The 19,339-nt window shown below is 33.0% G+C and overlaps 1 protein-coding gene across 1 annotated transcript; it reads right to left on the bottom strand.

Annotated features, from left to right (window-relative positions):
- Positions 1–11,529: 11,529 nt before the first annotated feature.
- Positions 11,530–16,491, bottom strand: LOC128671432 (cytochrome b5-related protein-like). Its single transcript, XM_053747880.1, has 6 exons — positions 16,365–16,491; positions 15,764–16,021; positions 15,026–15,429; positions 13,727–13,915; positions 12,298–12,528; positions 11,530–11,919 (listed from the first exon to the last, which is right to left on the bottom strand). The coding sequence occupies exons 2-6, from the start codon at positions 16,016–16,018 to the stop codon at positions 11,646–11,648; spliced, it is 1,353 nt and encodes a 450-aa protein (XP_053603855.1). The 5' UTR covers positions 16,019–16,021; positions 16,365–16,491; the 3' UTR covers positions 11,530–11,645.
- Positions 16,492–19,339: the final 2,848 nt, after the last annotated feature.

Raw genomic sequence — 19,339 nt, forward strand, 5'->3', positions numbered from 1 at the left:
AAAGTAAGTCGTTATAAATCGCGCACATAGAGTGCATCGAGCATTAAGTTCGCGATCGCTCGTAACTCTTGGTCATCTTAAAGCACATCGCTCATATAACACCTCATCACCAGCTGATTCATGTGATTTTGGACGTTAACATTAAAAAAATATATTTTTCACATTATGACTCAAATATCTGTAATAATATTTGCAAAATCATAAAAATCTGGTGATGTGGCGTCAGTAAGTCGAATAATTTCGCTTGCTAAAATACCAAACTAAATGCTACGCTATGTATGTATTTTAGGTTCTCTTCTACATGTGTATCGAAATCCTTTCGAATTAACAAATATTTTAAATCACAATCAAATATTCTGATTTATATATTAGTAAAAAATACGATATATAAAAGAAACGAAAGTCTGTAGTGTTCTTTTTTAAACTGATTTTATGTTATATTCCAGTCACGTATGTTTTGTCTTTTAATAAGATTATCGTATTAAGCTTTACATCATATGTTGCGCACATCTGTACCTAATTGATTTAGTAATATACATTGAAATTAGGCTCTTGTTTTCTGTGCATGATACAGTTACCTGTGAAGTAAATAAAAATGAAAACTGATTTCAATAAGTTTTAAAATCGCACCTGATAATAACATAGATGTTAAATGAGCGATGACCTTTAAAGTTGCCCTCGGAACATAATCCGGGAAGTGCAGTATTGCATCCATATTGATGCACCTACTAGCTTCAAGTGCATTGGCTTTACTTAAAATATGGTTATGATATCTGGTTACGATGTATCGAGTCTAGACTCCACTGAAACGTAGAAGAGGTTTGATGATGAATGCATACAAATTTTTTTAGACTGTTAATCTAACCCACTTTGGCGAAAAGTTTGATAATGAAATATGCACACTATAATACTAACCTAATGAAAAACATTATATAAATAAATATTTATATCTATTTCAGTTATAATTATGGATTGGATCATGGTTAGACATGTTTCCTTTTTTAGGATTTGAATTATTATTTTTTGAACTTGTTATGTCATCAACATTTACATATAAAATTATCATTCCGAAGATAGTCAGTCATATTACAATATAGCCTACACATTACAAAGCCGATGAACTTTTATGAAAATGTTCATCGGTTAAAATGTAACAGGTACTTAACGTGGAGTTCGAAAATCATTATAATAAAAAAATTGTAGCCGGCTACGGAACATCACGTAGACGTTAGTATTCGTAGCAACGAGCGAAATGGAACATCACTATCACTACATAGTATATAACGAAGTCGCTTCCCACTGTCTGTCCCTATGTATGCTTAGATCTTTAAAACTATGCAAGGGATTTTGATAAGGGTTTTTTAATAGATAAAGTGATTCAAGGGGAAGATTTTTTATTGTCGAGTGTGTAATTGCTAACTCTGGCGTCAAATGTTATTCGAGTTGTCTAAAGGCAACTGACATTTTAGGAAATTAAATTGAAATTGTAATAATGGGATTTAGGTAATAAAACATAATGAACCCTTTTTCAAAGTATTTAGTTTGAAAAAGGGTTTTTTATATTATTTAATATAAAAAAAGAAACGTGTTTTTGTTACTTAAGCTATGAACACATTTGGTATCCACATTGAATATTTTCTTCGCCGGACCGCTGTTGCTACATAAATCATTCATTCAGTCGTTAGCTTCACTGTTTGGTCACGAAAGGACAACCTTTCTTGACTTTGTGGCCTGTAGTCACCAGTGACATTTTCAATGAAAACAAAAATTAAAATTTTGCTCTAAATATTTCTGTCATCATTATTATCAATGGACACACATAAATTTTAATATTAAATACCTCTTAGCAATATGTGGCAAAATAGATAAGTTACAATTTATTTAATAATTACACTCAAATTTTAAACTAAAATTTAAACATTTCATTCAGTATTGATATTTTTCACATTCTCTCCTTGGGTACAATTTGTGTAACGATTGCCGTGCACTTTTAACCAAACCAACACAATTTATTACACAAAATAAAAGTCTCCCATGCACTCAGTCAATCCTTTTCTTTACGCTTGAAAGATTTACACACGATTGTCTACACCATCGTGGTAAAATAGAATATATTGTTTACAGTTTAAGGTTTACAATCGAGTGTAGTCGAAGAATTCTTATTTCAGCACCTGATTTGGTACCTTAGAGCGAGACTATTTTTGTTTCTCATTCGGTTTTATAGTAAACATGAACGGACTTTGTTCGGTTGTTTCCTGCCCACCGCCGTCCTATCCAAACTTTCTTCTTTGACAACATTTCACCTGAATATTTCAAAGGTTTTGGTATTTAACTTTGTTGTTTGGAACGTCATCATTTATCTTAACCTTGTTAATTTTTATCTACCATTGTACCATTGTGAGCATTGATATTAATCTATATTAAGCATTTAAAACTAAATCAGTAAATATTTGTATAATACTCATCTGTATCTGACTGACAGACCACACAGCTAAAACCGCTGAAATTAGATGGAGATTGGAGGAGTGTGAGGGACTAAGAAAGGATTATCCGAAATTCTCACGAGAACGGAAACAAACTGAATATTTTGAGAGTGTACAAAGTTGAAATCTTTTACTTATTGAAAAACAAAAATCGTCAAACTAGATTTTTTAATCTTGATTGTATTTACCTGTGAAACTGAACAAAAGCCGCTGAAGATAGATATTATTTGAATATCCACTTTTAGGTATCCAAAAAGTCTTGTAAAATTTTTTAAAGTCTACATAGCCAATTATTGAATGTCGCAGCGGCCTTTTTCCATAATTTGTGAGGTGTGGCAAATCCTTCTGTTTAAGTTCATTCTGAAATATTTATAGCTGCCATATAAATCCATTTCGTCAAATTTCGGCGGATTCGCATATCGCCGCTTTATTTCATTTGCTAACGAATGTACTTTTACGATGCATAAAGTCTCTATAGTCCGTAATATCGTCTGGTGATAACAAGGTCGTTTCTGAGAAGCCAATAAGAAAGACCCTTCTCTGTTCTTGCCTGTGTATGATAGAGTAACAAAAGAGTAATTTTGTTGATAAAACTGTGGATCTTTTTAGATTGGTTTGCGACAGATCCTTGGTTGAGGAGCTTTGTCTCGGAAACTCGCGTAACAAATCTTTTATTTCCATTCTGATTTAATGATGTACACTGTGAACCTGTCACTGTATAATGGCAAGATGAATTTGTGTTAGCCTTATCTGTTGTTTACTATAAAATTCAATTTTAAAGAAATAAATTGTGTTTTTTTACAGAAATAATAGAAAATTTATAAAAATAGGTTTAGATCCTGTATCTTTGAAAAAACCAACAGGTTTGCAGTACATACTCGTACATAATCGATGACATTTTCGATGGTCCCTTAATACATATACAACATTTGAGTAGGATCGTTTCGATAAATATTGAACTTAAATCCATCTATGGCTACATTGTCTCTATTTTTTAAAGTGTACAGTTGACAGCACATCTACCTAACCAAGTTCACTGCAAATTTACCATTATTACCGCCACATAGAGGTTCGTGTAGGGCTTGAAATGACAACAAAGTGAAAATCAAATGTTAAATTAATTTTTGAATATAAAACTGATTGCATTGAATTTTGAATATAAATATTTTCCACAAGTATAGACCAAAATTTGCGCATTTTCATTACCGAAACAATGTGTAAAAGATACTGCGAATTGAATTTAAACCAAACAATAATAAAACAATACATTTTCAACCGAAATTTAAATTGAGTACCATTTACTTGCGAAATTATAAACAACTAGATGTTGCCTGGGGCTTCGCTCCCATTGGGAATTTTGAGATAAAATATAGCCTATAGCAATCTTGGATAATGTACCTTTCTAATGGTAAAATCATTTTTGAAATCGGTTCAGTAGTTTCAGAGATTACCCGCCTCAAACATACAAACTCCCAAAGTTCCTCTTTATAATAATGAATGATCTGAAGCTCGAATTTCATTGATATCGGTGTCTATATTAAATAATAATCTATAAGCACATAAACTATTATTGTATACAATACAACACAATTATAATAAAAGCTTTGATCTGAATAATAAAATCTTTTACTTTCATAATGAATGTTCCATATTTTTCCGCTTTTCCTCTACATCAAAAAGAACTAATAAGTGCGAATATGTCATTGAAACAAAAGAATGGATGGTGTTATTATGTCAGCACTTTTTGGTACAATTAGTTCATATCAAAAGTAATACTTTGGATATGTATGAATTGTAAAAGTAATAATGTTTACTAGCTTCGCCCGGGGCTTCGCTTCTATGGGAATTTCGGGATAAAAAGTACCCTATGTGTTATACCAGTTTATATTCTATCCATGTACCACGTATCCTCACAAACTTTCGCATTTATAGTAGCATAGGATTTAGTTTTATCAAGAAGTATTTCGGCGTGGGGTTCCACCCTAGAATGGACCGCTCCATATCTTCCCGTTGATGTCGTACGAGGCACCTAAGTTGTGGTAAGTTCCTTGTAGGTAACAAGGAGCGTTGATACGACAGCGCAGATCACTGGTTGTAAAAAAAAATCTTACGCTGACCTCGGGCCCCAAGGACATGCAACGAGTAACGAAGAGAGAAAACATCATGAGTTTTGAAACTACGAGAAGGCGCAAGGATATCAGAAAGAGAGGCCTATTCCCAACAGTGGGAAAAATAAGGCTGTTAATGATGATGATGATGAACTACGTAAAAAGTAATAAGTTCAATATATGTTACCAATAAAAATAAAGATGAGATATCCAATAAAAACGCATGAAAATATAAAATATTTACGACTCGTTATTTGCGATAATGTGCGAGCATTTGGAAGTGTCAAATGGAGAAAATGAGAAAAGATAAATTTAATTACGTGGAGGCATTAAGCTACGTGGAAGATAATTATTTTTCTTTTAAAATTACAAACCGCACAGAATAACTACTCGTAATCTTTTTCCTAATTGCGTAATACACAATGTAATATAAATCGCAATTGGAAAGTTATTAAAATGAAACTAAAACTACTCTTAATATAAACTAAAATGTTTCCAACTATATAAATATTAGAAAAAGGAAATGTTTGTAAGTTTGTGCATAGGGACTATCTTCGGACCTACTCAGCCGAGTTTATAAATTCATGTACCACTATAGAAAGCTCCATTATTCTTGAGTGACAGAAAACTTTTTATCCATCCTATGGAGGCAAAGCCCGTGACGCATCTAGTATGATATAAAGCACGTCTTCTATGTCTGTAGTTACTCATGTATTAGAACTGATTTCTTATACATAAATTCCCTTTGTAACCTTAAATATAGCCGCTTATATCTACAGAAACATTGCTTGTTATCGCTTGAGCGCACAGTAATCATTATTGTTTCTTTTATATTCACTGTAGTGAAAAATCTCAATTCATTTCGAATGAGATTTACATTTTGACGTAAAAGATTTTATACTTGCATTTTACCGTAGGAATAAGACACATACTTTTTCTGGTGATAATTAAGAACCTGTGACGACACGCACATAGTGTTATCTATGAAGATATAAAATCATTGTATGATAAGATTCAGTTTAAATGGAGTATTGTTGGAGATATAATATAATATTTAAAATAAAAAAATAGTCTAGCATACGATAATTTTCGTTAAGGTTAGTCAAATCATGACTTATAAAAAGAATCAAAAAATGAAAAAGTATTATTATAAAAATAATATGAAACACGCGTCAAACAACTAATCGAATGAAGATGAGAAAATAAATGCAATACATAACACAGAGCGTCAAACACTCCATCAAAAACTTATCAAAGATTTAGCCCAACTAAAGTCAAAAGTAATTGAGGAACCACAAAAAGTTAAATTGCTCAAGTTTTAATTTAGGAGCTCTGTAACTCCATTTCTTGGTTTTCTTGTTATGATATTCATAAAAAGTGAATCGTCATTCTTGTCTTTAAACTCGTTTCCTCAGAAGATAAATTAGTTTGTTCTTACGTGGCCAGGCCATTTTTTTTCTTTTTGTTGATCAAAGCCATAGTGAAACTAGCTTTTTGTTTCTAAAGTGTAAGAAACCTACAACTTCCTTTCTTTTAAATCGAGTGTTATTTGTTGCACTGGTATCAGATTTTATTTTAGTCGTCTTTTATGATATCTAGTAACAGTAATCGCACACCAGTTAATTAATCAGTTAACCAATGTGCAGGTTCGTCACGATGTTTTCTTTCCTCGGATGTGGTGATGGTCTATGAAAACTACTACAAATGAGTCAGATTGGTATACGATTTAAATGTATGGGGCCAGAATAAATGTGAAAGTGAGTTTGTTACTTCTTCACCCTTTATAAGCACTGGCTTTTACGATTGCTTGACGATATCTAGGAGCCGGTGAGTCAGAGTCGATGAGAATTTTAAAAACAAAACAACTATACATTACACACGAGTGAGATTCATGCGACATGAGTACGATTCGAACCTGGGACCTTTCGATGTCCACTGAGGCAACACCGCTTCAAAATGAGTTTGTTGAAAGATTTATGAATTACGTGACGAAATGATCACACGATAAAAATGCCATTATTTATGGTGCTGGAGTGATTCGGAAAAAAAGAAAATTGGCGTAAGAACGTCTAAAAATCTGTTCGATACTTATCTTATATTCAAACCTTATTACATAGTCGATAAGACCGATAAATGTCTATTTTAGGCGTAGCGTTACAAGACGCGAGTTAACGGGCTATGATCAATCTTGTACAATTAATGTTGCGTATTACCACGTGTGGATTCGTTAGTATTGGAACTTTGAAAGTGTAACACATGTTTTGGTTTACATAAATATTGATGTAATTGATATATTGGTAAGGCTAAGTATTATGAATGGAATTTTTAGTTTTGATATTTGCTACGGTATACTATGATATTAATGTTCTTCTTTTTCTTTTCGAGTGTGTTAATTGATGACACTTGAGTCCATTGAGACAAAATGACGCGATACGACAATAACAGATTATATGTTCGGTCTTGTACACTCTACAACGCGATTTTTGTCATACTGCATCGCATCGCGTTACGAACATTATCTCATTAAGGATGCGGGACTATGTAATATTTCAAAGTATATCAAAAATAGTAGGCTAATGCTAAAAATCCTTCAAATATGAAGTAAAAAATCCTAACTCAAACGAGAAAATTATAATTGGAATTTCACCCATATATCCTTTGAAATTAAGCCTGAAACTCGACGGAATATAATTATACTGATAAACTTCTCAGGATTTCGCTAATATTATTACGTGCTTGCCCTAATTATTAAGTGTATGGAAACAATAATCCCGTACTGGGAATGACAGGGAATAAATTAAGTGGCTTTTAAATTTCGTCGCATTAACTTTTATCCACCGCCGGTGGAAATAATCCGCGACACGGGATTAGTTTCATAGTTCACTAAACTTCACTTAAAATATGAAAAATATTATGTCGGTCTCATATATTAAAACATCTGGTATCAACGCAAATGGATTCATGGAGCTTCGAAAATAATAAAAAGTAAAAGGTTATTCAGAAATTGAATTAATTAGCTGTTCTCATCCATTTAAAAAAGATAAATAGTTGTATATTTTTATTTCATTGTATAAACTACTACTATATTTACTTACGCGTTTTTATTTCTTGTCCTACATTATAGTAACTATACCTTTATTTGATTTAGTTCATATACATTAACATAATTTATTATACATTATCTTACCATTCTTAGCTTTTAATCCCCTAGTATCCTCGTACGACATCCATGGGATATTATCCTTATTATATACTAGGGCGGTAAACAAACGTACGCTACATATCTGAAAATATATTCGTTTGTATATCCATCTTCATAGCTCGCTGGGAAAGCCGGAATACCTACTTTGCTAAAAGGAGTGCTAACTTCGAATATTATGTGGAATAACTGTGAAGTGGATTTCCTCAGATCCGAATATTAAAGTGGATTGCGTTTCTTCAGATGGATATAAAAATGCAGTTTTATTTCACGGATCTCAGTTACAAGAAAGGATTTACTATATCTATGGAATATAGTGCCCTGTCCCACATTCTACCGTGGAGGACCTCTACAATGCTAAGGACAAGGCAATAATAGTAGCCATATACTGATTTCATATCATATACGAGTAAATAGCCACAACGACTCGAAAAGAATAAGAAGTACATAATAATATGTTTATTTATTATCGAAAAAAACTTTTTTTGTTTGAACAATGTATGAAAACACAACAAACATAAGGAACAATTGAGACTACACAGGAACAAATAATAATATAAAAAACTTTAATATTCAGGGGTTATTCTTGCTGAGAAACGAATATCTAATTTCACGAGTAAGGAATCAACGTTGGCGTACTAGATATGAATATTAAACATTGAACATCTTCCATTGCAGACGGGGCGAATCTTGGTTATAAAATATCTAGATTGCAGATAGATATCTACATAGTGAGTATTTCACGTAACTTTTCTAACCCTGTGTCCTCATCAAGACAAATCAGCAAAAATATTATATCTGGAAATCAAATGGACGTGTAGAGCGGTATCCTGTATAGGGCATTGGGATACATCCGTATTTGACATTTTCGTGCCACGTCGCATCGCGTGTAATGGATAGCTCTGTTTTAAAAATAGTATGAAAACACGATTGCATATTTTCGATTTGCGATGTGCGATGTTCAATCATAGGTATAAGAAAATATCCTGAGATCGAGTGAGTTCTTATGCCTGAAGGAGCATTGAGGCAATCTTATTTATATGCGGAAGGTTTGAACCTACCCTTGATAGTTGACCGTTTGTAATATTTTTAGTTTTTATTCATGAAATGGAAATCATACGGTTCACTTGCATTTTGTGTCATTAATACGATTTCAAGTTTACATTGAAATAGCACATTTTCGACAGGAACACATGGTAACAGGATATTAAAATAATATGGCATATACATGTACGATCTTATTTCAATAGATATCCAACTATAAGGCCACTAGACTACTGTTTTATTATTAAATGATTTATATTATTAAATGATTATTATTATTTCTTATATTATAATATTTTTAGAATACACTACACAAAAAAGATTTGAACTCACCACACTTTTGAAGATTAGCTTGTGAGTTTACAACCGGCCTATATGTCCGTGACGTCAACCGTCCTCAGGGAAGTTATCGTTGCCTATTCAGCAGCTGTGCTAAAACAACTAAGTGCCTCGTACGACATCCACGGGGGGATAAATGCTAAACTGGGTGGCTTATAGAAAATATGTAAATGTATTTAAAATGTTTAAATAACATGCCAAAGAACTATTTATCCGTTAACTAAGTTTTCTTCCGTCGATCCTTACTTAAACGGTGTTAAGTGTTCCAACTATTTATACAGTGGCTTTCCACAAAGCCGAAGATAGTTCCACAATAGAAACTAAGAAATGGAATATTGCTTTGATGGCAAAAAGACAATATTTATTTTTATTTACTCTTACCACCTATTTTGAATTATTAATCATATCAGTCCACGAATTAAAACAACATTTTTATCGAGGCTGGAATCTTATTTTATTAAAGTTTTCAAACATATATCTCAACTCACTGGAGCAAAGCTCTTGGATGCATTCAGTAAATTGTACTTATTATTTTATTTTCAGTAAAATAATTATTAAAAGATCATTATAAATTTGTTGGTGGCAAATGGGTTGATAAGTGGGTTGCATCGGTCAATTTTGATGCGGAAAAACGCAACGTATGCCATTTTGTCTAAACGACAGCTGTCCGCAGGTCAAAATTGACGTCAAATTTGATGTAAAATTAGCTATTTCCCGCGGCAAAATGTACCTATCGAGTGAGTTTGCAATACAAAATTTAATTTCATTGATGATAATGTATGTACAAACTAGGACACCGAATCTTCAATGTCAGTCGGTTTAAATTTTTAGAAAAATATTGTTTTTATTAATGTATGCTTTATTTTATTTTAATGTATATAACTACCGAATGATACAAATATTTAATTGTAGTTTCTACTAATATTGGATGCAATATCAACAATAGAGGTGACATTTGATAAACCATTTTATAGACTCTATTCGGAAACCGGCTGACTTACACTGGATCTGCAATAAACGTCGCGAATTTCTTTGATTTTCTATGACGTCGTGTATTGTTATATTGAGTCACAAGTGTGAGTAGATTGTATTACACAACTTTGACAGTAACTTTTACGTGCGCAGAAAAACGCAGTACGCCATTATGTCTAAACGTCAGCGGCGCGCAACATACCGTCAACGTCAAACCTGACAGGTGCAGCTCACCCTATATTTGTAGGATCGTTGTTAAATATTTGACACGAGGAGACACACTCAAGATGATATCTGATAACCCACTATACATAGTTTTTTCACAAGCGGCTGTGCACGTTGCGCTTGCAATAACATGTTTTTCAAGCAGAATTGATTATGGCGGGCGGCCAGGGCGCAGCCGGCGAATACGCGCCTAAATTTAGCATTCAGTGCACTCTCAGTGTGAACTCGCTACCTAGTATTTCTCCGAATTTCACAAGCTATGAATTTTGCTTGTAAGTATTATTGACGTAATATTAATACTTAGCGAAGCTTTTGTCTGGTTTATGTAATCATTTTGTGATTGGCGCAACATATTTGCGATTCATTTCATACTTGTTTACAGATTTAAAAACTACCACAATATTTAATGTTTTAGCTATATTATATTAATAAAAAAATAGAATCAATGCTTTTGATTAAATGGTTTATCATTATCATGATGAAGGTATGAAAGCAAATTATGATTAGGAATAATTTGAGATTGTGAAACCATCAATTTTACTAAATTTAAAATCGTAAAATTTAAAATGTTGATTATTGTGTATTTTTTTACTTGAATTTTCAAGTAAAAAAATATTTGGAAATGTAATAAGTTTTATGGAAGTCTCCTTGAATAAACAAAGCGTAGAGTGCAAGTGAAGCCTGGGCGTTGATGTAAAGGAACAAAAGCCTTCTTTATTGTTAGCTCACAATGCATAGCGTGGGGAAACCTCCTTTCATGTCAAACGCTGTAAAAAAAACCGGCAGCGCTGGCATCCGGTTTTATCCAGTTTTATTGGATGTACTGTTTTGGAAGCGATAAAAAATATTGCCCAATTTTTGATTCCCCTTTTAAATTTTCGCAAAGGCCGTCAAGATAGACGTCCTTTATGTCTTGTTAAGAGTTCAAGATCTCGCCTATTGTTACATTATTATGATATAACCCAATTAACCGTTAGTTAACATTAAGGACAAATTGAGATTTCAGCTTTTGTGGAAGTTATGAGCAAAGCTGTCCACTATCTACTATCACAGTCAAAAATAACTAACAGTAGTATAAACAGTGCACATATTTCATACATAATGGTTTTACCCAAGAAAAGGCTAATTTCACCCAAGCAAAGCTGAGAAAAAAAACAGAAAAAATCCAACTAACTTTATTTTTTTAAACATTAAATTTATAAAACATTCCCAATTGATTCACAACATTTTGAATATATGTAAAAATGCAAGTGGATTATCCGTAATGCCTTATAATTATATAGTTTTAAACTCCGTTCGCAAGTTTTCTCTTATTTGACCTAGAACCATTTGAAACTGCGTAGAAACCCTATAATTAGCTTGGTACCGCTCACAATGCTCTAGGAAAATAGGCTTTAAGTATTTAAGTACGCAGTGGTCAAGTGTAGGGAACATGTGATGCAAGGTGTGGTCGCCAAATAATGTCAACACAGCAAATGTGTTGCCATTAACGTCTTTTCGATCGAGAAGTGCTTCTACCTGATGTAAACCCCAATCTGGTGTTTCAGACCTGAAAATCGTAAGGATACTTTAACTTCTTTGTTAAATAATATTTATTTTATAAATATAAATTTCAATTAAATGTTGTCATATTTTCCTGTTTTTTAAATCTTTCATTCCCTTTTTATACACATAATTTGTAACCACTAATATTTAGTAACTAATTTGAATTTTAATTGTTTCTGCAATTTTTGTTTTAACTTCAATGTCCTTTAATGATTGATGTTTTCATAAGATTTTATTTGGTGGCGAACTTGAGGTTAACGTAAGTCTATGGGTGCATTATTTATGCAATTTATTGATCGAACTTTGCCGAGGCAACTTATAAACGTGGTATCGTACTACCATTATAAAGTAACAAAAAAAAAAAACTTGAATTAAAACTAACTTCGGTTGGTCACCGTCTTTGATCGCATCAGGGTGATGGTGGGCCGCATTCACACCGATCAAGTAGAATATCAGACTTCCAGTACAGTTTATATACAGCCATATATAAATAGCATGTGTGATAGAAGACCCGCTGACCAGACACATCCATGTCGGCAAGAGGAAACCAATGGCGTCATGCCACCGGTAATGTTTTGTGAAAAACCCTGCACGGAAGAATATGGAAAGAAATCTGGAACGAAACAAACAATAATTTACCAAAACAATTTACAAAACTGCTTGATTTATGTAATAAATAATAGGTACTACAAAAAGACAATTATCAAAGATATTACTTAACCACAGAATTTAAAAACAAGATGAAAATAATATACATCCCTAAGGATGTAGCTGACGTGTGCACTTCGACCAAAAAAAAACCCATTTGTTTTTACAAAAATCCGTTCATTGTGAAATGACTTGACATCTTACCTCTATATTTTCTTTAAGTTATATTAAAGAAATGGGGACCTACCTACTGAAACCTTATTAAGTGAGCCAGAAACGAGTGACAAGGGTACGGGAGTCAAAAGGAGCTCGATTTTTGTGATTCCAATTTATCTTTCAGTTACTAGGTATACGAGTACCTAAACAGACAATATATTGTACAGATATGTAGAAATTAAGTTAATTCATCAAATAAAAATCAAATACAAATTTTACATGACATAAGTATGTACTTATATCTGGGACACTTAATCGGGATCAAATTACTCTACTAAATATATTCTCTACTAACGTACTCTACTACTTCTTGTATTGATGAAGGAAAACGTCGTGAGAAAACCTGCACTCACAATGACATAATTTATCATCATTTGTGAAACGGAGAAGGCATAGGCAAATCACTCCATTAATTGTGCCAAGAAAGTCGCTGTGTATATCCCACGTAATCACGACGACCCTAAGCCATGAGAAATACGTCTATGGAGGAGAACTTGTTGTATTGTTGAATAATTCCCAATTTTTCCATTCTTGGTACATAACAAAGAAGCTATATATATAAGAAGGTCCACCATCTATCATCATGTAATTTAAAAGCGAGTCTTTTGTGGTTGGTGTTCCTTCCATTGCTCTATCTTCATAGCTAATTCCTTCACTACTTAATAATACGACACGACGCTCACTTTTTCTTTTATCTGTTGGTTTTGCTGGGCCTCTCCTTTTTACCTTTTTCTTCTTTAATATATGTAAAGAAGTCATCGTGTTTTATCATATTAATATAGGTATAATAATAAAATATATATTATTATTAAAATAAACTTTCATAAACCTTGACAATAACGAAGTTATCGTTGATTCTTTTCCCACCTCGTAATTGAAATGTATTCAAAGGAATTTCATTCCTCCTTTCACGGCTTCTAATAAATTTAAATTGTATAACAATTCACCTTTTAGTAAAGCTGAGGAGAAATATAAATGGGAACAGAAATAATTCTGTTATAAACCCAAATCTCGCGTGGAGAGGTTTATTTTTTCTAGGATTGAAGAAAAGCACCGGCTCCAGTGAACTGATTTCCAAATCCATTAATGTGTTCGTGTAAAGATGGTGCGATATTACGTGCGATACGCGGAAATCTCTGAAAATTAAAAAAATGCAAACATCTATCAAGTCAATATGACATCTAAGGCGATATAATCCATGTAGATAATTTGACAATCAGGAAGTAAAATAGCAGCTTATCCATATATTAGCGCAGTCTCTCTATCTGTCCGTTTATTACACTCTCACAAACCGCAAAGTTGATTTTGGCGATTTAGTGTACACATAGTTTAAATTTGGTATACACATAAGTAGCTCCTGAATTCAAATATTTAATACTTTTCCAAATGTCCAAAAAAGGGCGAGAAAGTTTGTATGACAAACGAACCCGACACATTTTGCCATAGACGGAGATGCGTGCAACAGCTAGTGATGAATGATGTACCAACAATGATAAAGTTGATAAACGCATTCAAAGGCCAAGCAAAGTTCCACAGTCATTGCATTATCTAACTATTATCCAGTTCACGAGACTCCTACATGAACAAATATTTCCATTGAGTAAATCAATCGCAAACAATTTATTTATTTCCTGTTATAAGTAATAATGTTGAAAGAAATAATAGTTAACTAATTAAGTAGATTGTGTTATGGAACGCTAACTCAACGATACTATATTTTATATAATATACGTATATGGATAATCTACCAAGATCCAATCAATCACAATCAAATCAAAAATCACCACATCAATCACACATCATATAATAAAAATATTACATCGTCAATAAGCCATGCCCCATTGTTCAGTAATGTTCAGTTGTCGACGCAGAACTTTGCCGTTCCGTTGTGTTTCGTTTTCCATAGATTTAGCACGTTATTTTGCGTTGATCTGTCAATGGACTATAGTCAACGTGATAGTGGACGATGTCGGAGCCCCTAATATTTTGTACTGTGTTAAACCAAAAGAAATCAAAATATGTTGCTAAAAAATAAAAATAGAAAAAAAAAAGTATCAAAGCCAGGCTGAAATTCTATAAAATATTCAGAACTAATGTAAAAAGATGAAGTAAAAATAGAATTTTAACAAATACTACCATCGTGCCAATTTCTTTGATTGAATAATTTCAGTTTCATAAATTTTTTTCTCTCTTCAAATTTTTCAAATCTTCGCAATCTTGATTCTGGACAAAGGAATTGGACTCACCTGTAAGACCACATACTCATATTAAACAAATACATCCTCCAATTGGTCTTTCTATGAATGTAGTTATGACAAGCCACAGTCAGGAGGGCAAGACTTACAGAGGCGAGAACGTACCAAAAGTTTGCTAAATAATAGTTTTTTGTCCAACATGCGAATCCAGAGCTTATCAAAAGACATATGAACAGTCCATCAGTTATATTATTTGCCGTTTTGGATACGTTTTTCGGTATTTTTTTCAATTCTTCATAAGTCGCTTTTTTGAGGGTTTTGTAGAAACCGTCTTCTTTAAAGGTGAAGGGTGAATTCCGTGGTGTGGAGGCATCACGGATGTAGTATTTATTCAGTAGTTTTTCTGTTGCAGGGTTGATGTGATGAGCTTCGAATGCCTCCGTAATATCCGTGCCCTAAAATTGGGAAGAGCTTCGTTGAGAAAATACCTAGATTTAATGTTTTCTATATTTTAGCTAAGTAGATTATTATTTATTGTGCGGTTAATTAAAGTTAGCTTAGTTTAGTTTAAATTGATTGATGCAACCCACTCGGTGAGTTGCACCAGTCAATTTTGACATTAACTTTAACGTGCGCAGAAAAAAAAACAAAAGTGCGCCCTTTTTTACTAAACGTCAGCGTCGCACGGGTTAAAGTCAACGTCAAATATGACGATTGCACCCTTAGACTTTTAAATACATGAAAAATTTCAATGCGCAAACATAACTTATTTATATTACTTTAATTTACCTTAGTAAGTTCCAACCACTCCTCACCGCCAGGGTGTTTTTTCATAAAATCACTGAAGTCATATAATTTGTCGTGAACCCTCCATAGCCCTTCGGCTCCATCATCCATTGCTTTACCTTGGAGCCAGTTCAAGGGATCTCTTATCAGTTCATCTCTCAGTGAAGGATATTTCAACTGTGGAAAGCTTACGTGCGTTTTTTTCTCGTCTACTCTTTTTTGAGCTATTTCAGTCCAATCTGATTCTTGCGGTGGCATTATCTAAAAAAAGTATGTAAACTAGATTTTTTTCGCATTTCCATTGGAAAATGTAATGCAATGATTGATCCAAATTCTATTTAGGTATAAACTGAATAGAACTTTTGAATTGCACATATCTATATGTGGGAGTTGAATTTAATCCCAAATCCACCAATGTAATACAAAGTTACCCACAGTTGAATCCGTTAACTTTGTCATTTTCTTTAACCTGCACATCGCAACCGATTAGATAAAATGGTTGACTTAAATGGTGGTAATAAGTGATAAATTAGTGTTTTTTTCTAGAAATGACTACGTTATCCAATAATGACTAATTATTATGAGAGTTATAAAATAAACTTACAGTAGATAATGATAGTTTTAATATCACTGATACCGCCTGAACTAAGTGAGTATAGAAAACAGAATGACTCGTAAATAGTAGTCGTCTAATCTTGCAAATGATTTGTTTAAGGTTATATTAACAAGTCACCATTCGATAACGTGTTTATGATAAACAGAGTAAATAATGAGCTATCTAATGAGACAAGTTGGAATAAGAAATCAATTAATGGTATTGTTCATCCTTTCCCTTTATTGTTCGAAATCTAGGTATAACGTTAGATTTTTTATTGGCTATATATTATCGCGATACAGTTTGCCGAACTTAGGCGGATTCGTTATACATTGGTGATTTTTCATTGCGGTAAATAAAAGCTTTCATACAAACTTCGCAATGTTCGTGCGTTCGCGTCGACATCTGCCGGCATTATGGATGTGTTAATATTTTATCCCTCTACCTGACTTCGTGTTCAATTTATTTTGGCGAACCTATGAAAAATTCCATACACATGCGTGTGATATGCCAGCTAATCATATGCATTTTCGACTTTGAGTAAATGACTTGAAATACAAATAAAATAAAATACTATTATAACCTATGTCACTTGTAACGTACGAAATTTAAGAATATTTTTCACATTTATTTCATAAATATTATTTAGAGCTTCCCATTCTAGAATTTTAAAAACTATACACATACTTAATAATTACACGAATGCTATAAAACGTAACTCTGCTTTTTTGAGCAGTTATGTAAAAGGGACAGCAAGATGAGAAAATAAATCAGCAAGTAAAGCGCTTTCAATTTAATATTCAAGACAATTCGACTGTAAATTTTAAGTGTCGGACACTAGCACCACTGACATCCATTAGAGTCGCTCTATCGACATAACCTAATATTAAATTCGCTTTCACGTCGATGACAACGTTAACCTTGTTATCCTTTTGCTAAGGCTCGATGGCGGACTGATACTACCAAGAAACGGTGTCTTTATTTAGAACTTTTGATAAGTATTTACCTATATCATACGAAGATTTTTTAAAATTATGCCTAACATTTAACGTAACAAAGTTTGAAAAATCTGAATAAGAATGGGTTGCGCCACCACTTACACCAGCACAGAAAAATCCAAAGTAAAAAACGCAAATGCAACTCGATTTTGTTTATACGTCGCGCAGTTTGATTGAAGTCAACGTCAAACTTGACTGGTGCAACCCTTATCCCAACTAACGTGTAGTTATAAGAACTTTGGCACTTCATCATATCATCTTAGGAGTACTGAGAAGCTCATAGGATACCTCTCATGTTGGAAGAAAAATAATTTATTTGAGGGCGGCCAAATTAATAAATTTAAACTAGTATTAATTTATGCGAAAGTGAGATTGTTTGTTGCCGCTTCATGCTTTATCCTCTCTTCCAATCTTCCAGAACTTTTGCATACATTTTAGTTTAAACGGAGTAGGACATAGGGTACCTTCCAAGCAGAAAAAAAATATTATTTGCATGAGAAACTCCTACAGACGAACGATTATATTTCTTTAAAAATGAAGATACATTAATTGCTTACTTTATAATCGCCAAGTAAATCGTCCCTCCCAATCTCTTAATCGGATAATTTAAATCTTTGGATGACGGAAATAATTCTATGGGATTTTTTTTATTAATCTCATGCAAATCTGGCAAAGGTATCAAATTATGTACTTACATTTAATAAATTACTTACATTTAATAATACTTATTGAATTTATACCGTTTCTTGTGTCATCTGTTGTATGTCGAAGTGTCGAAGATCAAATTAATTACATGCTTGCTATTATTTAATATTTGTAGTATTTTTTTATTGTGTGAAGATGTGTGCTAACCCTAAATACATAAATTTTACATTCGTGAGCTTCGAAAATTTGTTGAAATCCCAGAAGACTCAACGTTTCATACTTTAATTTGAACATTAATTTTCATGCACTCAGAAGTTTGTAACATTACCATATGCCAATATAGAAATCTAATCTTTCGTACTTTCTTTCTGTTTTTTTGAAACGCTTTTAATGAAAGCTAGGCCGATTTTGATTAATTTTGGAATAGACATAGTTAATGATATTATAATCATAGGCAACAACTCATTTTGCCTGTCACGCTATCATGCCTAATCAGCTGGGCTGATTTTGATGAAATTTATATATGTAGGTAATTATATAGATGTAGTAATAAACCCGACAAACATAGGCTACTATGCGGGCGGAGCTGCGGACTATAACTAGTTCCTAATATATGTATCCCAGTTGAAGCCTACCTCGTGGTAGGTATTTCCGTAAACTAAGTGCCGACCGCAAGTTGAGACGCCCGTGACGAGATTAGTTCCTCCAGAGCCTGCGGGCTGCACTTACAACCAGATTACACGAAGATAAATTAACTTGAACGGTTGAGTATCATTTCAGGTTCATAAACGCTTACAAGCTTGCGTTTTATTGGATTTATTTAATACAAAGATTTTGATTTTTTTTTCAATAAAGATCGGGCGTCGAAGTAAATAAATAAATAATAAAATTGTGAATTTTGTGTGTCAAATTGCAATTTATTGAAAAAACATATATGAGATTTTACGGTCTTTAATGAACATGCTAGCCTTCCAATTAAGTGGCTGATTAATCCAGATAAATGCGACAAATCTACAATTTAAATCAACTTGATGAAAGATTTAAAATTCGCTCAATTGCTTAGTTACAATTTGATATAAACAACACTACGTCTAATGGTAAACCCACAGTTAATACCACTTAAAACCCTAGAGTGTACTTACAACCAGTAAAACAGCTCATCGTGCAATCAACACACGCTAAATCAAGAGAAGCAACCAAGGCTCCATTCGTAGATTGTCCCTGCGGCCGACTTTAGTAAATGGATGTGGCCGACTAACAAAATGTTAACGTTAGCTCGATACCGCGAATTCGAATCAATTTGGGGATTACTATTTACTCTTTGGCTCTACTGTTTGTTTG

Source organism: Plodia interpunctella, chromosome 7 (genome assembly GCF_027563975.2).
Source record: "Plodia interpunctella isolate USDA-ARS_2022_Savannah chromosome 7, ilPloInte3.2, whole genome shotgun sequence".
Lineage (NCBI taxonomy): Eukaryota > Metazoa > Arthropoda > Insecta > Lepidoptera > Pyralidae > Plodia > Plodia interpunctella.

Bases quoted from the DNA above. Each gene is read 5' to 3' on its own strand.
- LOC128671432 (XM_053747880.1), bottom strand. From the start codon at position 16,018: ATGCCACCGCAAGAATCAGATTGGACTGAAATAGCTCAAAAAAGAGTA. The intron at 15,430-15,763 runs GTAAATTAAAGT...TCCCAATTTTAG, and splicing joins AGTGGTTGGAACTTACTAAG to GGCACGGATATTACGGAGGC. The intron at 13,916-15,025 runs GTGAGTCCAATT...TTTAATTTTCAG, and splicing joins ATGAGTATGTGGTCTTACAG to AGATTTCCGCGTATCGCACG.